The following is a 22,330-nucleotide window of genomic DNA, read 5'->3' on the forward strand; positions in this document are numbered from 1 at the left end:
TTCACAATGCTGAACAAAGGATGCTAATCTCCTCTGCAACAAAGGAGCTTACACTTTATTATCCCACCATGATATTATATTATAATTATACATATATATATATATATATATATATATATATACACACACACACACACATTTATATATATACATATAAAAAATTCTTGAATGCGTTTTTAATTCTGGGAATTACATTCCAAAATCAAACATTAAAAGGAAATCCAATTTGTTAAGTGCTTTCGAAAACGACATTCATCAAGTCATTCAATGTACTAAAAAATTTGGTACGGGTGTTCGAAAAAACATTCATTTGAAAATCTAATCATAAGCATCTAATATTATATTTTTATATATTATATATATATATATATATATATATATATATATATAAAATATATAAAAATATAATATTAGATGCTTATGCCCGCCCAAGCTTATGACTTTCTTTACTTCGTGGCTATGGGCTCTAGCCCCAGATCTTTTGTAGAACTAGCAACGCCCCTGGTCCCCGACACATGGGCGCTGAAGGAACAGACAACTGTTCCTTCGGAGTCCTGTGCCATGAATATCGACTCCAGTGTGCATCATGACGGCATGATGACGTCATGATGGCAGTGACGTCATCAGACACCCAGAAGAAGCAAACCCGGGTGAAGATGGAAGCCCTGTTAGCGGTGACAGTGCATCGCTGGAGGGCTTAGTTTTAAGGTAAGTTTCACATAGGTGATGCATACTAGCACATTCTTACTTTACCTTGCAGAATAAAAAAAATAAAAAATAAAAAAAAAAGCACGGCATTAACGCTTTAAGCTGGCCATAGATTTTCAAATGAATGTTTTTTCGAACACCCGTACCAAATTTTTTAGTACATTGAATGACTTGATGAATGTCGTTTTCGAAAGCACTTAACTAATTGGATTTCCTTTTAATGTTTGATTTTGGAATGTAATTCCCAGAATTAAAAACGCATTCAAGAATTTTTTTTTTTTCCATTTGACCCCCACTAACGATTAGGAAATCAAATGAATGTTCTTAAAATGAAAAATTTCATGCATGATTCTTCTAGGACATGGGCCAGCTTTATTTTTTTAAAGTGGCACTGAAGTAAGATTGCCCTAGATGGATGCAAAGGAATAGCTAATGATGATGATACATGTTATAGATTATAAATAAGCTTATAAAAAAAAAAAAGGAAAGAAAGTATAGGGTGTACAGTATATGGAACTGTTTATGTTGTCATCGTGTCCCTGTTACATTAAGTGCATAACAAATCTTCAGAGTACAGGTTACAATTCACATTTCTCCTTCCACCTGAAGAGGGCACTAGAGGCCCACGTGAGCCCATAGTGAAGCCATGTACCGGTACTATACACTATGTATGTAGTATAAATGACTACACACACACACAATTTTCTCACTGATTTACCTATTTGTAAATGTGCTTTCCGTCTTATTTTCACCATATTTTGACAAACCAACACTAACCTAATTTTGTGTTTCCAACCTAATAAAGCAGCAAATTCGCCAATTCACTGAAACGTTATGTTGTTCTTTTGCCAAACATCCTGTCAGTAATTAACATTATTCTGCACAAACCCAACGCCTCCCATCTTCACCAAGGTAGCGCCCCTTTTAGCGCAATTACTGAGAATTTGTGTTGAAGCAGGACACCCACTCCAGACATGCTGGCCTTTGAGATCCAACAGTTGAGCTCAGGGCTCAAGTCCTGCGGGAACGCATGGGAACGGAGTTCCTGTACTTTTTCCACAACAGGAACTCAGTTCCCGTTAGCAGCCGCAACCTGCAAGACTTTGAAGTATGCGAGTTGTGTGGCAGGTGCTACACCAGCAGCCGCCGACACAGCTCGCAATAGTAAGTGCCGCACACCTGACCATTCAGGCATTGCTAGTAGGGGGCACCATGACAGCTTCCTCTTCGATCTACCTGTTAATCACAGCTAGCTGACGGGTAGATCAGGTCCCTGCTGCTAAGAGATTGTATTTAGTCAGACCTCTCGTGATGCTCCTCCCTGCCGGCCCCTCATCTCCCCCCCCCCCCCCCCAGTCTCCTGCATACTTGCTCTGTGTGTCCCGCTGAATCCCCCCCTCCTCTATCTTCAGTGCCATATGATGAGAGAACCAGAGGAGGAGCACAGCTATTCTGCTCACAGGACATGCAGGGAGAGAGGTGAGCTGAGGGAGGAACATCAGTTTGGGGTGGTAAGCTGAGCACAATACCTGGCAAAGTTTAATGCCAGGAGGGAAGTTTATGTGGAAATATGTGAAGGGTTGGAATAGCAGCGAGTGTGTGTTGGAGCCCCTGCAGAGTTTGCAGTCCCCCCCAAGCTAACATACATCTCCTAAGCAGGAACACATCACTATCTCCCCAAGCATTCTGTCCAGATAATGTGCAGTTCATTTATGACCTTTCCGTTTAACCCTGTGTTATCCAAACTCTGTTCAATGAAAAGTGTAAACTCACCACATAAACACTCTATATACAAAATAACATCCCCCAATAAAGATCAGAACATGATGTTCACATTTGTATGGAAGCACAATTGAATGAATGCTGATTATTCAGAGAATTACCGTATTCATGTTTATTTATTTTTTATATACTAACAGTTAAGCTTCATACACAAAATATGAAAATTGGATGAAAAATACCACTTTTGAAGCGTTCGTGCATATGAGCGTATCATTTTATATATTTTTTTTTGGTGGGCGAGTGGATGTTTTTTCCCCAGGACTTGACCTCTGGTTGAGCCGTTTTAGTTCTAACTAAAGCTTAACCTTTTTTTAAGTTTTAGATAAAGTAGTAGGATACGATTAATACCCCTGCCAGGATTGTCTGTCTTTTTTTTTTTTTTGTAAGGGATTAATTTATTCTTTACACAAATACAGATACACAAAAGGAAGTGAGATGAAACTTCCCAAAGTGACGGGAATGTAAACATCCCTTGTAATAGGAGTATGGCACAATCGGACCTATTTACAGTGAGATGTGGGGTCAATAAGACCCCATATCTCACCTCTAGGCTGGGAAGCCTAAAATAAAAAAAAATAAAAAAACGATCATGGCTTCCCAGCCAAATCGGCGCCGTTATTTTGAATGCAGAGGCCGGGCGTGACGTCTTAACATCGCGCCCGGCCTCCGAACGATCATAGAGACTCCGGGGACCATCTGGTCCACCGGAAATATGTATTGTATCATCCGGGGGTTGGCGGATCCTGTGACTGACTCACCGATGGAAGCGGTGAGTCGGTAGAAGCACCGGAGGGCGGCGGTAGGGGGGGGGGACGTCCCTTCCCGCCGCCCGTAAGAACGATCAATCGGCGGAACAGCCGCTATGATCGGTCTTATAGTGCAGGGAATCGCCGGCTGAAAATGCCGATATCTGAATGATGTCTGTGGCCTCAGGCATCATTCAGATATAACCACCGAAAGCCGAGGCCGTCCCTGGACGTCGTACCGGCGCGAAGTGGTTAAGTGTCTCATTAATGAGAACCTGTCACATTATACAATGTTTGCTATAACATAGGGGCTATTGGCCCCCTGTTATAGCAATAAAGTTAAAGCGGGGTTCCACCCTAAAGTGGAACTTCCGCTCATCGGAACCCTCCCCCCCTCCGGTGTCACATTTGGCACCTTTCAGGGGGGAGGGGGGTGCAGATACCTGTCTAAGACAGGTATTTACACCCACGGGAGTCTATGCTGTTTCCTGTCCCGCCGCGCGGACACACACTGGTCCCAGAGACAGCGCAGACCATTCCTATTGCGCTGCGCGACTCGCGCATGCGCAGTAGGGAACCCGGGAAGTGAAGCCGCAACGCCTCACTTCCCGATTCCCTCACCTAGAATGGTGGTGGCCCAGACCCGAGCAATCGATCGGCCTCGGCTGCCGACATCGCTGGACCCCGGGACAGGTGAGCGTCTATTAAAAGTCAGCAGCTGCAGAATTTATAGCTGCTGGCTTTTAATATTTTTTTTTTTTTTTGCAGGTGGAATCCCTCTTTAAATGAAAAAGAATTGTAAAAAATTAAAAAGGTACACCCAAGCACTTAAAAAACCCACCCAAAAAAATGAGTCCCCTCCCCCTCACATGTACACTTACATACATACATACATAAACCCCCATCAAATCATTCCCCGCATCTATTACCTTTTGCACCACCACCCCCTCCATTTAGAATGTAAGCTCTACAAGCCGGGCCCTCCTGTCCCTTCTGTATTGAACTGTACTGTAATTGTGTTGTCCCCCCCTCTACATTGTAAAGCGCTGCGTAAACTGTTGGTGCTATTTAAATCGTGTATGATAATAATAATAATAATAATAATAATAAACACACACGTTGGGGGGCACCTATTTACAAAAATCCTCAACTGAATTTGACACGTTACACATCGCTTCACATGCCGATAGGAGAGCAAAAAATCTAAGGCCATTGTTCACGGTTAACACAAGACTGCTGAACTGTCATAGCTTTTTAAAATGTCTCCTATGGAAAATGTTGGGTACCGTATATACTCGAGTATAAGCCGAGATTTTCAGCCTCTTTTTTGAGGCTGAAAGTGCCCCCTCGGCTTATACTCGAGTCACCGCTGTCTGACTGCCCGAACAGCGTGTCGAGCAGACAGACGGCGGACATTAAAATTCAAAAGCCGCGCCTCCTTCTCCGCCTCCGCCTGTGATAGGCGGAACACTGAATTTCCCAGCAGTCAGTGTTCCGCCTATCACGGACATCCGTTCATTCTCATACTACGGACGAGTATGAGAGGATGTCCGTGATAGGCGGAACACAGGCTGCTGGGAAATTGAGTGTTCCGCCTATCACAGGCGGAGGACGGAGGCGCGGCTTTTGAATTGTAGAATGGCCGCCGAGAAGAGCGGCGATCCATCGGCACGACACGGGACGGAGGAGGCACGGAACGGAGGAGGCACGGGACAGAGGAGGCACGGGACAGAGGAGGCACGGGACAGAGGAGGCACGGGACAGAGGAGGCTCGGGACGACGGCGGCTCGGGACGGAGGCTTGGGACACAGGTAGGCTGGACACACACACAAGGCTGCACGGACACACACACACACACACACACACACACACACACACACACACACACACATGGATGGATGGATGGATACACACACACACACACACACACACACAGGGATGGATGGATGGATGGATGGATACACACACACACACACACACACAGGGATGGATGGATGGATGGATGGATACACACACACACACACACACACAGGGATGGATGGATGGATGGATGGATACACACACACACACACACACACACACACACAGGGATGGATGGATGGATGGATGGATACACACACACACACACACACACAGGGATGGATGGATACACACACACACACACACACACACAGGGATGGATGGATGGATGAATACACACACACACACACACACACACACACACACAGGGATGGATGGATGGATACACACACAGGGATGGATGGACGGACACACACACAGGGATGGATGGATGGATGGATGGACACACACACAGGGATGGATGGACGGACACACACACAGGGATGGACGGACACACAGGGATGGACAGCCATGTCTCACCCTCGGCTTATACACGAGTCAATAAGTTTTCCAGTTTTTTGGGGGTAAATTGGGGGCCTCGGCTTATATTCGGGTCGGCCTATACTCGAGTATATACGGTATGTGCAATTTTAAGGCTTGACATGTTTAGCATCTACTTACTTAGCAAAACCGCATCTTTTATGTTTTACAAAAAAAATAAAAATAAAAAAAAGGTAATATATTGCAATTGTTTGCACTAACATTAACTTTATTGTATTTTCTAAACTGAAAATGTATCCCTTCATAAATCATGTGGCATAAAAAAAACTGGAACTACTACCATTTTATTCCCCAGGGTCTCTGCTTTTGGGAAAATATGTTCTATCTGGGGGTTTTAACTAAAAATTCAGGCCTAAAATAGGGTTGCCACGTTTTCTTCAAGTCAAACCCGAACACTTTAGCGGTGCACAGAATTTTTTTTTATAGTATAAATGATACATATATTTTGCTATTAAATACCATTTCTAATCATTTGAAGTCCCCCTTTACATCTGTATCCCCAGAGTTACCCTTTTATATCTGAAATTTCAGAGTTCTCTTTTACTGTAAGGGGGGGCTCTGCAGACTCTGATGTAAGGGAGAACTCTGGGGCCTCTAACATAAGGAAACCTGATTTAGGGGTAACACTGAAAACTCTGATGTACGGAGAGGACTCTGATGTAAGGGGAAACACTGTGGCCTCTGGTGTAAAGGGGAACTCTGATGTAAGGGGTGCTCTGAGAACCCTGAAATGCCTTAGTGTACTTACTCAGAGGCAGGAGAGAGATGAGGGGAGACTTGAGTCACAGACAGGGATGGATGGTGAGCTCACTCACCCCTTGGCAGTCAGCACATCTCATCCAGATGTATCTGAGGCTGCTGGACATCAATCCTAAGCGCTGTGCCTCAAAAAAGGAAAGTTGGGGCTGGAAATTTGGAGTGTGGACAGACAAAGAGGAGTAGGGGTGGGGGGAAGAGGTGCAGATTGAGCCCTCTCTCCTCTCCCGTAGTTGTGTGTGTTTGGGGGGGGCGAGGTTTGTTAATGCTGGCTTTAGGCGCTGTGAAAAGAGTAACAGACACTCTCAGCTTAGACAGCTGCAGCCAGCAAGCTTGCTGGGAAGTCACAGTCCAGTCTAAATAATGTGTCCGGGTTTCAGGCAGTCTGAAACCCGGACGCATGATTCCAAACCGGAACTGTCCAGGTGAATCCTGGACAGGTGGCAAACCTAGCCTAAAATGATTATTTAACATGGGTACAAAAAAAAACAAAAAAAAAAACACAAAAGCAGCTCTGGCAGCAGAATAGTTAAACCTTTCCCTGCTCTATCCAGGACAGTCACATTTCTCTTTGCTTTGTGATCATATCCCAATAGAATGGACCCCACTTACTTGGATGGCCCAGAGTGGAGGTTGGCGGTCCACCCAAATTATTGGATCCCTGTCGGAAAACACGACACATTAGTAGACAACCATTAACAGGGAAATAATACAGAGAACATATGATAATACAGATATGCCCCCCACTCCTGACCTCCTTTTAAAGGAAACATTTCTGGGTCATCCTGATTGCTTTATTCAAATAGGGATGGAGCAGTCATCCTGATTGCTACATTTCTGGGGCTGTTATTCTTTCTTTATGTAGTAACTGGCAAGGAATAGGTATATGTACTTCATGCATCCTATGATTTCACTTGCTGCATGCTTCCTACAGTTCAGCGACATAGTAGTAAGGAAGGCAGCCCTGTCATTTTCACCCTTCAAAATTATGTTAGCTATGGCCGCCCCTCCATATATAAGCCTTGTCAGATTTTCTTTTAAGATCTTTTGCTGTCTGAAATATTACTAGGCAATAGCTGACGTGTGTAAATCCTACTTTACACCAGGGCCGTCTTTAAGGCAGGGCAAAAGAGGCAGCTGCCCTGGGCCCTGTCATTTTTGTGGGGCCCAAAGCAACTGCCACATACTTGCCAACTATCGCAGTTTAAATTCCCTCGTCATGTGCTGTGTCCCGATATCTCAGTGTGAAGTGCTGCTACTAATGCTGGACAGCTCTGCCCTATTGTTGTGTACAGGTGACTCACCTGCAGATCATGTGTCCTCTAGCAACTAATCAGTGAGCCGTAATGTGTGCTGTAACCTCTAGCAACCAGTCATTAAGCAGTAATGTTATGCTGTAACCGCTGGCAACCAATCGCAATTGCTGCCTGATCTGATACAGTAAACAGATTTTAAGTCTAGCTGCTATTTATTGTATGTCTCAGAGCAGGTGGAGAGTGAAATTGCATGGGGGGGGGAGAAAATTTTTGCCCAGGGTCCAATCAATATTTAAGACACTGCTTTACACTCACCAATTGATACCATTTGGATACCCTTTGGTTGTATAGTTCTGCTTGTCACAACTCCAACTGTAGGAAAATGAAGAAAAAGGTGAATTAAAAGATAAATAGGAAGTAGATTACAATCTTCTAATGCAAAATGAATTTGTTCTCCTTTTTGTACCCTCTGCCAACACTCCTCCCCTGAATAAAGTATGCTTTAATGCAAACCTTATTGCATATCTTCTTCATTAATAATCTCCATTATTGCCCCCCCAGTGTCTTTCCTGCACTGAAGTGTGACTTACAATTAAACGGAATGCATGGAGTACGGACATTGTGGCATAAATAGATCAACAGAACTGAGCACAGCTTTCCGTGTGTACCCAGAAGATCTGTACACAATGCTGGAGGAAGACCGCACCTTCTACTAGCCAACTCTCCTCTCCTGGAATATTCTGTACAGCTGGAGGACTCTGCTTCTTCTATTGTTGTCATATATATGGCATATATTCGTATGACCCTTGTTACCCAGGGCAGAAAACAACTGAACATTCGACCAATTAACATTTTTCTTGGTACAGTTACACAGGTACTGTTTTCCTGTTGAGTAGAATAAGCATAGGAGTAGTCGGCCAACTCTATCAATATTGATGACCTCCCTTTTAAAGTGGTTGTAAACCCTTACAAACCACTTTGACCTACAGGTAAGCCTAGATTAAGGCTTACCTGTAGGTCCAAGCAATATCTCCTAAACTTATATGGTTTAGGAGATATTTGCCCGAAAACGGGCACCGCTGTCTACGGCGCATGCGCCGTAGACAGCGGCGCGCAGGCGCACTGAGCGCGGCAGTTCCAAGAATGGAGCTGCCGCATTTGTCGACTCCCGTGTGCATGCGCGGGAGTGACGTCATCGTGGCTTCGCCGAATGACAGCGGCGGAGCTGCGAGACGCCACCAGCAAGATGGATGCGGCGGACTACAGGGGACAGCGGCGACTTCGCTGGCTCCTGTGTCAGGTAAGTGACACATAATGGACTACTATGCGATGCGATGCGATGCATAGTAGTCCATTATGCTTTACCTTTGCAGGGAAAAAAAGAGGAAGTAAACTCATCAGGGTTTACTTCCTCTTTAATGTGTAAATGGACCTTGTCTATGCATGACATGTGTGTGTGTGTATATATATATATATATATAATTTATTAGAGCTGCAACTAACGATTAATTTGTCTGTCAACTAATTTATCGATTATTTTTTCGATTAGTCAACGACTATCCGATTATTTTTTTATTTTTTATTTTTTTATTTTTTGATTAGCTAATTAATCCTTTGGATAACCTTGAGAGTATTGTATTGCAGAGTATTGTATTGTATTGTATTGTATTGCAGAGTATTGTATAGTATTGGCTGGTAGAGTATTGGCGGGCAGAGTATTGTATTGTATTGGCTGGCAGAGTATTGTACTGTATTGACTGGCAGAGTATTGTACTGTATTGGCTGGCAGAGTATTGTATTGCAGAGTATTGTATTGGCTGGCAGAGTATTGTATTGTATTGCAGAGTATTGTATTGCAGAGTATTGTATTGCAGAGTATTGTTTTGCAGAGTATTGTTTTGCATTGGCTGGCAGAGTATTGTATTGTATTGGCTGGCAGAGTATCGGGCTGGCAGAGTATTGGCTGGGTATGGAGGGATGGCTGCTTCCATCCGACCTCTCCCCTCCACTGCACAGATCAGTACAGACGCCGGTTTGTTTACAAGTGATCGCTCCGTTGTAAACGCCTGGGTGTAGAAAGATGGCCGCCGCTTCGGAGCTAGGCCGAAGCCGCCTCTCCTAAGGCCGAGACCTCGGAGCGCTCCGCGGATCGCGGCATGTGCGCTTGGATCACGGATCAGTGATGATCCGTTGCACCCCTAGGGACAGCGGCACAGAGGGGGAGAAGAGAGGGGGACGGCGGCATGGAGGGCAGCGGTAGATACTAAGCACTGCCACCACTGTGACGCATCGACGCCCTGCACGCACGTCTACGTATTTTTGTAGTCGACGTAATCGATTACATCGACTCGTCGTGGCAGCTCTAATACATATACATATACACACACACACCAGTGATTCTCAACCAGGGTTCCTCCAGAGGTTGTAGGGGTTCCTTCAGCATTGGTAGTTTTTGCCTCTCAGATAAGTTCCCACCGACACTATTGATCTTTTTAGCTATCTGTAAGGAGGTAATTCTTCCCAATCACCACAAGTGTGAGGACCATTCTTCCCACTGACCATCACACTAATGCAGGAGTGCCCAACCTTTTGAAGAGCGAGGGCCACTTAAGCGACTTGGTAACCAGTCGCGGGCCACAATGAGCAGAGCAGGCGGATGGAAGATCCATGCAGAGTGGACATGGACACAGCCCACTCTACTCTATGGGTCCTCCGATCTGATCCGCCCAGACGGAAGGGGATTGATCAGTTTGAAAGCAGCCAAGTAACCACTGCATAGATATGCCCATATATACACTGCAAACTGACCTTTTAATAAGTCTTCCATTCAAGTATTGCCCGCTATTGCTGTCCCTGGCAGAGTGCATTTGGTATCACTCCACCTGTGGCAAGAGACTGCACAATACAGGAAGCATCAGCTTATACAGCTCTGCTCCACAGCTGCTTGCTTTACCGGCTTCATTAACAACACAGATGCTCTGGGATGGCGGGTCTGCAACCCATGATCTGGGCTTGCCAATCTGCCATCCCACAGAAGGAGGTCGCGGGCCACATCAGAGGGCTCCGCGAGCCACATGTGGCCCCCGGGCCACTGGTTGGGCACCCCTGCACTAATGTATCATGAGTTGTAGATTTCTAATTTTTAGCAGAGGGTTCCCCGAGACCAGAAAACTATTTCCAGGGTTCCTCTGTGTTGAAAAGGTTGAGAAAGGCTGATATACACAAATACATACACACACATAAACACACACAAACACACATATGCGTTTCTGGAAGAATGGTCAACTATTTCCATAGACACACTCCTAATGCCGCCGCGTACACACGCGAGCGGAGATTCCAGCCGAAAAGGTCAGACGGAATCATTCCGTCGGATATTATGATTGTGTGTGGGCTTCGTCTGACTTTTTTCTTCAAAAATTCCGATGGACCTAGAAATAGAACACGTTTCAAATCTGTCCGACGGACTCAATTTCTAGCGGGGGAAAACCGTTCGTCTGTGTGCTGGACCAAATACGACTCGAAAAGGGCAGCTATTGGCTACTGGGGCTATTGAACTTCCTTTTCTAGTCCCGTGGTACGTCATCACGTTCAAAACTAACAGACTTTGGTCTGTTCGGTTGGAAGTCCGTCGGAACTCCGTCGGGAAGACCGTCTGACCCTTTCTAATAGAAAGTCCAGTCGTGTGTACGCGACATAAACCTTGTGGACAGTTTACCCAGAAGAGTTGAAGCTGTTGTAGCCGGAGAGGGTGCAAAGTAGTTAGGAGTAGTCGGCCAACTCTATCAATATTGATGACCTCCCTTTTAATGTGTAAATGGACCTCGTATATGCATGACATGTGTGTGTATATATATATATATATATATATATATATATACACATACATATACACACACATATATACACACTCAAAGGCCACTTAATCTAGATATCAAAGATCCTCTCAAAAAGTCATTAATACTGATGTATTCCAAGCTAATTTCTGGTCTATCCCGGCTGACAATAACATCTGGCACCCAGGAAGAGTTGATGAGGAATGAGATATTCACAGACATGCACTGTTTAAATCCTCATATTATTGAGTTAGTGGGTGAAATAGGAGGATTAGAATAAATTATGTAAATGGTAAAACTATATAGAAAATATGTTGCAAAAACATTTTTATAAGTGACATCAACTCTGAAATATTAAGTAGATCTGTAGGAAATATAACCTGGACCCATTATTCTTTAAAATAATGAAATGTATCTGAGAATAGTATACCTGCTAATATTTATCTTCATAATGTTTTTGCAGAACCCTCTGCAAGCCACAAATCAGGCTTACGGTGGGGGGATCTGTGCTGTGAACAGCCATGTACTGGCCATTGGGACTACAGGGAGTTTCCCGGTGGGCCGATGGCTCAGTGGGCCGGTTTCAGTGACAAAGTAATGGCTGCCCGGCTCGCCCCCAACTTCACGCAGTGATGTGAGAAAGATGAGTAAAAATACAGAGGAGAATAAGTGAAATAATAAAAGAGGTTAGTGAGGATTCCTTAGGTTATACTACGTATGTTTTTTTGCACAATTGCGTATAGTTTTATAAACAGTTTTTGTGTTTGTTTGCAAAATTAAAGTGGGCCGGTCTGGATGAAGTCCAGGGCCAAATTTTTGTACCAGTCCAGCCCTGCTGTGAATCAGTCGTGCTTTATTGCATTGAGCGAAGTTGCTTTTATCACACAAGGTGCTGCAATAGCAATAATGGTTATACAGGAAGGTGACGCATTGAAAGAAGAGAATTAAAAATATTTTTGCAGGTAAGACAAATGTATATTTTAATGGTTTTAATATTTTATTAAATACTAATATATTTTATATTTTAATTTAGTTGTTTGGAGTTCTCCTTAAGGTTTAGTTCGGAGCCAGATGATTCTATTCTTAGAAAAGATAAAATGGCAGGTTTCTGGTCTTGGCCGTGTAAGAAACATCATATCTGTAAAGTAAGAATGTTCAGAGAGCGGTGACATATAACTGTGAATTATAACGGTGGGGTCACTCCTGTATATTATAAATTCTTTCTAGAGAACTGTTCGGTCACTCCTGTAAATTATAGGTTATATCTAGAGAACAGTGTCGTCACGCCTGTAAATTATGGGTTGTATCTAGAGAACGGTGTCGTCACTCCTGTAAATTATAGGTTATATCTAGAGAAATGTGATGTCACACCTGTAAATTATAGGTTATATCTAGAGAAATGTGATGTCACACCTGTAAATTATAGGTTATATCTAGAGAACGGTGTCGTCACTTATGTAAATTATAGGTTATATCTAGAGAAATGTGATGTCACACCTGTAAATTATAGGTTATATCTAGAGAACGGTGATGTCACACCTGTAAATTATAGGTTATATCTAGAGAACGGTGTCGTCACTTATGTAAATTATAGGTTATATCTAGAGAACAGTGTCATCACACCTGTAAATTATAGGTTATATCTAGAGAACAGTGTCATCACACCTGTAAATTATAGGTTATATCTAGAGAACAGTGTCATCACACCTGTAAATTATAGGTTATATCTAGAGAACAGTGTCATCACACCTGTAAATTATGGGTTGTATCTAGAGAACGGTGTCGTCACACCTGTAAATTATAGGTTATATCTAGAGAACGGTGTCATCACACCTGTAAATTATGGGTTGTATCTAGAGAACGGTGTCGTCACACCTGTAAATTATAGGTTATATCTAGAGAACGGTGTCATCACACCTGTAAATTATGGGTTGTATCTAGAGAACGGTGTCGTCACTTCTGTAAATTATAGGTTATATCTAGAGAACGGTGTCATCACACCTGTAAATTATAGGTTATATCTAGAGAACAGTGTCGTCACTCCTGTAAATTATGGGTTGTATCTAGAGAACGGTGTCGTCACTTCTGTAAATTATAGGTTATATCTAGAGAACGGTGTCATCACACCTGTAAATTATAGGTTATATCTAGAGAACAGTGTCGTCACTCCTGTAAATTATGGGTTGTATCTAGAGAACGGTGTCGTCACTTCTGTAAATTATAGGTTATATCTAGAGAACGGTGTCATCACACCTGTAAATTATAGGTTATATCTAGAGAACAGTGTCATCACACCTGTAAATTATGGGTTGTATCTAGAGAACGGTGTCGTCACACCTGTAAATTATAGGTTATATCTAGAGAACGGTGTCATCACACCTGTAAATTATAGGTTATATCTAGAGAACGGTGTCATCACACCTGTAAATTATAGGTTATATCTAGAGAACGGTGTCATCACACCTGTAAATTATAGGTTATATCTAGAGAACGGTGTCATCACACCTGTAAATTATAGGTTATATCTAGAGAACGGTGTCATCACACCTGTAAATTATAGGTTATATCTAGAGAACAGTGTCATCACACCTGTAAATTATAGGTTATATCTAGAGAACAGTGTCATCACACCTGTAAATTATAGGTTATATCTAGAGAACGGTGTCATCACACCTGTAAATTATAGGTTATATCTAGAGAACAGTGTCATCACACCTGTAAATTATAGGTTATATCTAGAGAACGGTGTCATCACACCTGTAAATTATAGGTTATATCTAGAGAACAGTGTCATCACACCTGTAAACTATAGGTTATATCTAGAGAACGGTGTCATCACACCTGTAAACTATAGGTTATATCTAGAGAACGGTGTCATCACACCTGTAAATTATAGGTTATATCTAGAGAACGGTGTCGTCACACCTGTAAATTATAGGTTATATCTGGAGAACTGTGATGTCACACCTGTAAATTATAGGTTATATCTAGAGAGCAGTGCCCTTACTCCAGCACAGTGGCGTAGCGTGGGTTGTCAGCGCCCAGGGCACGGCAAGTAATTTGCCCAACCCAACGCGTGGACTTTTAGCACTCAATGAGTCACTTTGACTAGTACAGTATAAAACCCCTTACCCCCTATGTCACAGATCAACTGCGGAGCTGATCTGTGTCTTACCTTTACTGCTGTAGGTCGGCTGGCACCTCTGACACTACACTGACCACTATACTACACTGACCACCAGACTACGCTATACTGACCACCACACTACGCTACACTGTCCACCACACTACGCTACACTGACCACCAGACTACGCTACACTGACCACCAGACTACGCTACACTGACCACCACACTACGCTACACTGACCACCACACTACGCTACACTGACCACCACACTACGCTACACTGACCACCACACTATGCTACACTGACCACCACACTACGCTACACTGACCACCAGACTACGCTACACTGACCACCAGACTAAGCTACACTGACTACCAGACTACGCTACACTGACCACCACACTACGCTACACTGACCACCACACCACTACGCTACACTGACCACCACACTATGCTACACTGACCACCACACTACGCTACACTGACCAACCACCATACTACACTGTTCTCTCTCTATCTCTCCCCCCCCAACCCGGGGCCAGTAACACGACTCTCAATCGCCTTCTTGTCCACGGTCCTGGCCTGCATCGTTCCAGAATATAGGAGGAGGAGGAGGAGGAGGAGGAGAAGAGCCTCCTCAGAAGACAGCGGCCGTGGCAGCTCACATTTTTTCTTGTCTCCCTCGCGCTCTGGCTGTTGCCATGTTCAGTGTCTGGCGCACTGTGATTGGGCATATGGGGGGGTCATATGCGGAAGCGGGACTTCAGGAGCAACCGCAGGACAGGCCAGCCCTACGCCTCACATGACCCCCATACGCCCAATCGCAGTGCCCCGAACACTGAACATGGCCGCCAGAGCGAAGGGGACACAGGAACCTAGGAGGAGGCAGCCAGTGACACATACTGGCGCCCCCTAAAATGTTCGCGCCCGGGGCCACGGCACCCCGTGCACCCCCCGCGCTATGCCACTGCTCCAGCACATTTTGCGTTATATCTAGAGAGCACTTCACTTATGCGGAATACATCTTGTATCTAGAGAAGACAAAGTAGTTTTCAGAATATATATTTGGAAAGCAGTAATCCACCGTCTTACCAGCCGATCCCTTGCGTTGGGTCATCCAGTAATACTCGCACAATGTACAGAAGACAGGACAGGAGTTTGAGGGAAAAGTTGAAAAGACGGATTCTAAGGCCTGAAAGAGAACACAGATCAGATTGTCATCCCGTCATACTAGGCGACCATATTCACTACATCTTCTTACTTTGGAGGAGAGAGCTGTCACTGTACTAATGCATATAATTAATATTTATAATAAATGACATAGACCGTCAGAGCCGGCTCCAGTGTACACCGGGCCATGCAATATCAGCATTTCGGAAGAAGTGGGTAAAGCCAATATGTGGACAGCTCAGGCTCCTGTCTGCCTGGTGACGAAGACTGTCCTTGCAACAAAACCATTGGAAAACAATTAGGATAAAATGTTGTGTATACGGCTCAGATTAATCACATCATATTGACTGATTTAGAATCCAGTTAGTAAAATATTCAGGAAAAATGAAGAATAAATTAGGTTTTAGCTCAGGATCGAGGTATGCGATGTCTGGAACTTCATTGAGAAAAATAATGTGTATGTACAGTGCCTTGCGAAAGTATTCGGCCCCCTTGAACTTTTCAACCTTTTGCCACATTTCAGGCTTCAAACATAAAGATATAACATTTTTATTTTTTGTGAAGAACCACCAACAAGTGGGACACAATTGTGAAGTGGAACGAAATCTATTGGATTTTTGAAACTTTTTTAACTAATAAAAAAATGAAAAGTGGGGCGTGCAAAATGATTCGGCCCCTTTGCGTTAATACTTTGTAGAGCCACCTTTTGCTGCGATTACAGCTGCAAGTCGCTTGGGGTATGTCTCTATCAGTTTTGCACATCGAGAGACTGAAATTCTTCCTTGCAAAACAGCTGGAGCTCAGTGAGGTTGGATGGAGAGCGTTTGTGAACAGCAGTTTTCAGCTCTTTCCACAGATTCTCGATTGGATTCAGGTCTGGACTTTGACTTGGCCATTCTAACACCTGGATACGTTTATTTGTGAACCATTCCTTTGTAGATTTTGCTGTATGTTTGGGATCATTGTCTTGTTGGAAGATAAATCTCCGTCCCAGTTTCAGGTCTTTTGCAGACTCCAACAGGTTTTCATCCAGAATGGTCCTGTATTTGGCTGCATCCATCTTCCCCTCAATTTTAACCATCTTCCCTGTCCCTGCTGAAGAAAAGCAGGCCCAAACCATGATGCTGCCACCACCATGTGTGACAGTGGGGATGGTGTGTTGAGGGTGATGAGCTGTGTTGCTTTTACGCCAAACATATCGTTTTGCATTGTGGGCAAAAAGTTGGATTTTGGTTTCATGTGACCAGAGCACCTTCTTCCACATGTTTGGTGTGTCTCCCAGGTGGCTTGTGGCAAACTTTAGACGAGACTTTTTATGGATATCGTTGAGAAATGGCTTTCTTCTTGCCACTCTTCCATAAAGGGCAGATTTGTGCAGTGTACGACTGATTGTTGTCCTATGGACAGACTCTCCCACCTCAGCTGTAGTTCTCTGCAGTTCATCCAGAGTGATCATGGGCCTCTTGGCTGCATCTCTGATCAGTCTTCTCCTTGTCTGAGCTGAAAGTTTAGAGGGACGGCCAGGTCTTGGTAGATTTGCAGTGGTCTGATACTCCTTCCATTTCAAAATGATCGCTTGCACAGTGCTCCTTGGGATGTTTAAAGCTTGGGAAATCTTTTTGTATCCAAATCCGGCTTTAAACTTCTCCACAACAGTATTACGAACCTGCCTGGTGTGTTCCTTGGTCTTCATGATGCTCTCTGCGCTTTCAACAGAACCCTGAGACTATCACAGAGCAGGTGCATTTAAACAGAGACTTGATTACACACAGGTGGATTCTATTTATCACCATCAGTCATTTAGGACAACATTGGATCATTCAGAGATCCTCGCTGAACTTCTGGAGTGAGTTTGCTGCACTGAAAGTAAAGGGGGCCGAATAATTTTGCACGCACCACTTTTCAGTTTTTTATTTGCTAAAAAAGTTTAAAATATCCAATAGATTTCGTTCCACTTCACAATTGTGTCCCACTTGTTGGTGATTCTTCACAAAAAATAAAAATTTTATATCTTTATGTTTGAAGCCTGAAATGTGGCAAAAGGTTGAAAAGTTCAAGGGGGCCGAATACTTTCGCAAGGCACTGTAGCTCAGGGCACCCATGTCTCAGCGGTAAAAATAATTGCTGTGCTAGAATGTAGCTTTTTACCACCACTGGCTGATATGACAAAATCATACAAAGCTTTTCCCAGAAAGAGTTAAAGTATAGTAGGGATTCTATTCAGTTATTTCAGGCCTCAGCTCACTAACTTCTATCAAAGAGCTGTTGAAGATCTGAGCCCTTATCTGAGTTCACCCATGTTCAGGGGCGGACTGACCATTGGGGCACTTGGGCACTGCCCGAGGGCCCCATCAGGGTTGCCAGCCTCAGTAAAACCAGGGACAGTATGTGTCTGTGTATGTATACTGTATGTATGTGTGTGTGTATATACTGTGTGGCCCCATAATCTCCTATTGCCTGGGGGCCCCATAATCTTCTATTGCCCGGGGGCCCCATGAGTTGTCAGTCTGCCCCTGCCCATGCTAAGCGAGAATGATTGTGGTTACTTATTTGGTTCCATCTGCATTGTGGCACCTAATTACTAGTCCATTTTAGCACAGCCACTCTGCTCTGCCATGGAAGTTATTGAGCTGATGGCCGTTGATAGTCTGAACAGCTCTCCTCGGTGGTAGAAGAATTATTTTCTGAAAAAAATCCCTTTGAATACTAACTCATTCATTTTAGTTGTGGGCACATGTTTAAGGAGCCAGCACTCTCACATATTCAATATTTTCAATAATTTAACCGTGACAGCCAAAAAAGAGTTGGTACAAAATTCCCAGCAGTGACCCCAGGCGCGGCTTCCTGACGTTCTCGACCACTTTCTTTGTTGTTAAGTAGGTCAGTGCAATGTTGTTCTTTTCTCTCTTGCGAAGGTTCTAATCTTTCAACCACGCAGAAAACACAAGCAAGGACAATAAAGCAACCCCGGCGCCACTGTCTGCAAACTATTACAGCCTTTCAGAGCGTCGCGTAATTCATTTCGCGAGATACATGATTACCTTGAACTGAAGGTTAGGAAAGACGGTGAGTGAAAAGACGTATTATGTAAAAATATAAAAAAAAACATAATAAATTCGCTCTTCGCACGACTCTAGATTACCGTAATGCATTTTACTGTGCCTTCGCATCAGCCAGCATTGTTAAGGAGAAATAAATGTTTTCTCTGTAATTTTTGTTTTATACATAAATCTTTTGTATAAACTGAAATCTGTTATCTTTTCTTTCCAACCCCCACCACCCTCAAACTCGCCCTAAGCCCTTGTACACACGGTCCGATATTCCGACGGAAAATGTCCGATCGGACCGTGTTGTCGGATAATCCGACCGTGTGTGGGCTCCATCAGACTGTTTCCGTCGGAATATCCGACCGATAAAGTTTTAGAGCTGGGCTATAAAATTTTCCGACAACACGATCCGATCGCACTTTGTGCGCATGTATTTGCTTCATATTTGCTTCACTTACAAACACCCGCACATGAGCATATCTGCTGCAGGGCTCTGCAAGGTTTTGAAAGATAGGCAGAGCACTTTGGCACATCTGCACATGTACCGGGCTATCAAAGATGGCAGCGCTAATAAGGGGGGCGGGGCCAGCAGTAATGGGACTGAAGTTCCTCTTTAAATCCACCTATAATTGCAGGTGGCCGTCTATAACTAGTTCACTATACACTGTATGAATGCACTAAGGCTGGAATCACACCTAGGGCATTTTGCAGATTTGCACTACAGAACGTGTTCCATAGGAAATCATGGTACATGGACTGTAGAGCAAATCTGCAAAATGCAAAAGCACTAAAACTGCCATAGGTGTGAATCCAGCCTTAGGCAGTCAGCTTGACTGAATAGATGTAAATAATAAGTTCACCTTTACAGGAAACCTAATAAATGAACACATCTTAGTAGAAAAAAATGTGTATTTATTATTCTTTCCTGCAGGTGCCTGGAAAGCATTTCACCCTCAATCAGCAGATCACGAAAACCAACGTTGGCTCCTGCAGACATGTCCTCCGCTTTTGCGGCTGTGTAAGCTTTCTATTTGAAAGCCGGAGGACATCAGTGGACTATGAGAGTGCTCAGCAGCTGATTGAAACTACAAGTCTGTCCGCCGCGGTGCCAGACAGTACTTGTAGTTTATTGATTCACAGGAATCTGAATGAATGCTGGATCTGTGTGGGTGAAGCCTTACACAGCTGCGCCGTTTTTTAAAAAGTGACAGTAGGTGCGGCAAGAGGAACCCCCGTCTGCTGTCCCAGAGTGGGGGAATCAGGGGGAGGGGAGAAAACCTGGAACATTCTACATTCTACATGTTCCACCCTAAAAATGGGTGAAACATTTAGCATGTACCAAAGGTGAAATTTCGCCTTCAATCATTTATCACAATACCAGGCACTGTTACCCTGCCAAGGCCAATTTTCACTTTTCAGCTCTGTCACCAGTGTTGCCAACCTACCAGATTGAAATTTACTGACACGACACAAAAAATTTACCGGCACAGCCAAGTTTTTACTGACAGTTCCAAATTGTTACAAAATTAGTTTTAAGTGCACATTCCAGTATTTAGGCTACACATATGTATAATATGCAATTAGCAATGTCATTTAGGGTAGATATTAAGGCAAAAAGTATATTTCTTATTTTATTTTTAATCTAGTAAGTAGCTCAGGGAGAGGACTATACATTAGAATGGGTGATGCACACATGAAATGGACTCTCACAGTGATACTGACAGCAGTGTGCAGCAGCACAGATCACCGACAGGACATGCCCCCTCCTGAGACACAGTGACATTCTCCATGCTAGGTGGTCCCTTCAGTCTATTCCAGTCCAAGCAGCACGGACGATCCCGCTCCTGGCTTGCCTTAATCCCATCCTGCAGACCCGCACACGAAGCTCCTGCTGCTCCGCTCGGCTCCCTTGCACCATGAAATCACACGACACGCTCAGACACCGCCTCCCCCTGACCCACCCCCTGCCGGCACCGCCCCAAACTCACTGTAGCAGGCACTTGGATGGTCTCGGTCGGCTCCAGGCCCGAGCTGCGGATGCACAGTTTCGAGCTGGCTGCCAGTAAAAATACATGACGGGTTGGCAACACTGGCTGTCACACTTTGAACAACAATTGCGCGGTCATGCAACACTATACCCATATGAAATTTTTATCATTTTGTTCACACAAATAGAGCTTTCTTTTGGTGCCATTTAAGCGCTACTACCGTATTTTCTGGTGTATAAGACGACCTTTTACAGTAAAAAAAAATGGGCAAAAAGCAGGGGGTTGTCTTATACGCCGGGTATAAAGCTGGGGTTATCATATGCCAGCCTCCCGCTGGATGTTAAGCCCTCCGGAGTGTGCGGTAATACTGTATACATACAATATACACCGCTGAGCCAATCCCGACGAGCGATGTATTTCTATTAACCACTTGAGATCCACGCTATAGCCAAATGACGGCTACAGCGCGAACCTCCTTTTCCGGGACTACGTCTATTGACGTCGTCCCGTGCACGAGCGGCCTGCGCGCCCCCTGAGGGGCGCGCGGCGCGCTCTGTGATCGGCGAGTCTACGAGACTCGCCTGATCACCGATCCGTGCAAGGGGTCGATCCCGACCCCTTATCACGTGATCAGCTGTCAGCCAATGACAGCTGATCATGTGATATAACGGAGCCGGTAATCGGCTATTATTCCTCCTCGCGCTGACAGCGCGAGGAGAAAAAAAAAGAGCCGATCACCGGCGGCCGTGATCGGGACATCAGTCCTGATCATGGCCAGCCCTGCTAGTGCCCACCTGCCCCCTGCCAGTGCCCACCTGCCCCCTGCCAGTGCCACAATAAAAAAAAGTGCCCCCGTCAGTGCCACCCAGCAGTGCCCATAGTGCCACCCAGCAGTGCCCACAGTGCCACCCAGCAGTGCCCACAGTGCCACCCAGCAGTGCCCACAATCTGCCTCAACAAAGGTGCTGCACCCCAGTGCCACATATCCATGCCCATCAGTGTCATCTACCAGTGCCCAGCAGTGCCGCCCATCAGTGCCCAGCAGTGCCACTTATCAGAGCCACCTATCAGTGCCACCTATCAGTGCCCATCAGTCCCATCTATCAGTGGTACCTATCAGTGCCCATCTGTGCCACCCATCCGTGCCACCTTATCTGTGCCCATCTTTGCCCATCAGTGCCACCTTATCTGTGCCCATCGGTGCCACCTTATCTGTGCCTATTAGTGCCGCCTTAACTCTGCCTATCAGTGCAGCCTATCAGTGCCCACCAATGCAGCCCATCAGTGCCCACCAATGCAGCCCATCAGTGCCCACCAGTGCAGCCTATCAGTGCCGCCTCATCAGCGCACTTCAATGAAGGAGAAAAATTACCTGTTTGCAAAATTTTATAACAAACTATTAAACATGATTTTTTTTTTTTTTTGCATCTTTTTTGGTTTGTTTAGCAAAACTCCGAGCTGTAATTAAATTCCACCAAAAGAAAGCTCTATTTGTGGGAAAAAAATGATAAAAA

General features: G+C 44.5%; 1 protein-coding gene across 6 annotated transcripts in view; it reads right to left on the minus strand.

The window, feature by feature from the left end:
- Nucleotides 1-22,330, minus strand: part of KCNT1 (potassium sodium-activated channel subfamily T member 1) — a 586,129-nt gene that overhangs the window by 161,291 nt on the left and 402,508 nt on the right. For all 6 annotated transcript variants that reach the window (XM_077468093.1, XM_077468101.1, XM_077468120.1 and 3 more), the window contains 3 exons: nucleotides 15,704-15,803; nucleotides 7,964-8,020; nucleotides 7,005-7,053 (listed from right to left, as the gene is read on the minus strand). In XM_077468093.1, the coding sequence (XP_077324219.1) occupies nucleotides 7,005-7,053; nucleotides 7,964-8,020; nucleotides 15,704-15,803 (206 nt within the window). The remainder of the gene's footprint in view (nucleotides 1-7,004; nucleotides 7,054-7,963; nucleotides 8,021-15,703; nucleotides 15,804-22,330) is intronic.

This window comes from Lithobates pipiens, unplaced genomic scaffold (assembly GCF_037356315.1).
Source record: "Lithobates pipiens isolate NorthernLeopardFrog02 unplaced genomic scaffold, aLitPip1_a1.2 Scaffold_11, whole genome shotgun sequence".
In the NCBI taxonomy this organism is placed as follows: domain Eukaryota; kingdom Metazoa; phylum Chordata; class Amphibia; order Anura; family Ranidae; genus Lithobates; species Lithobates pipiens.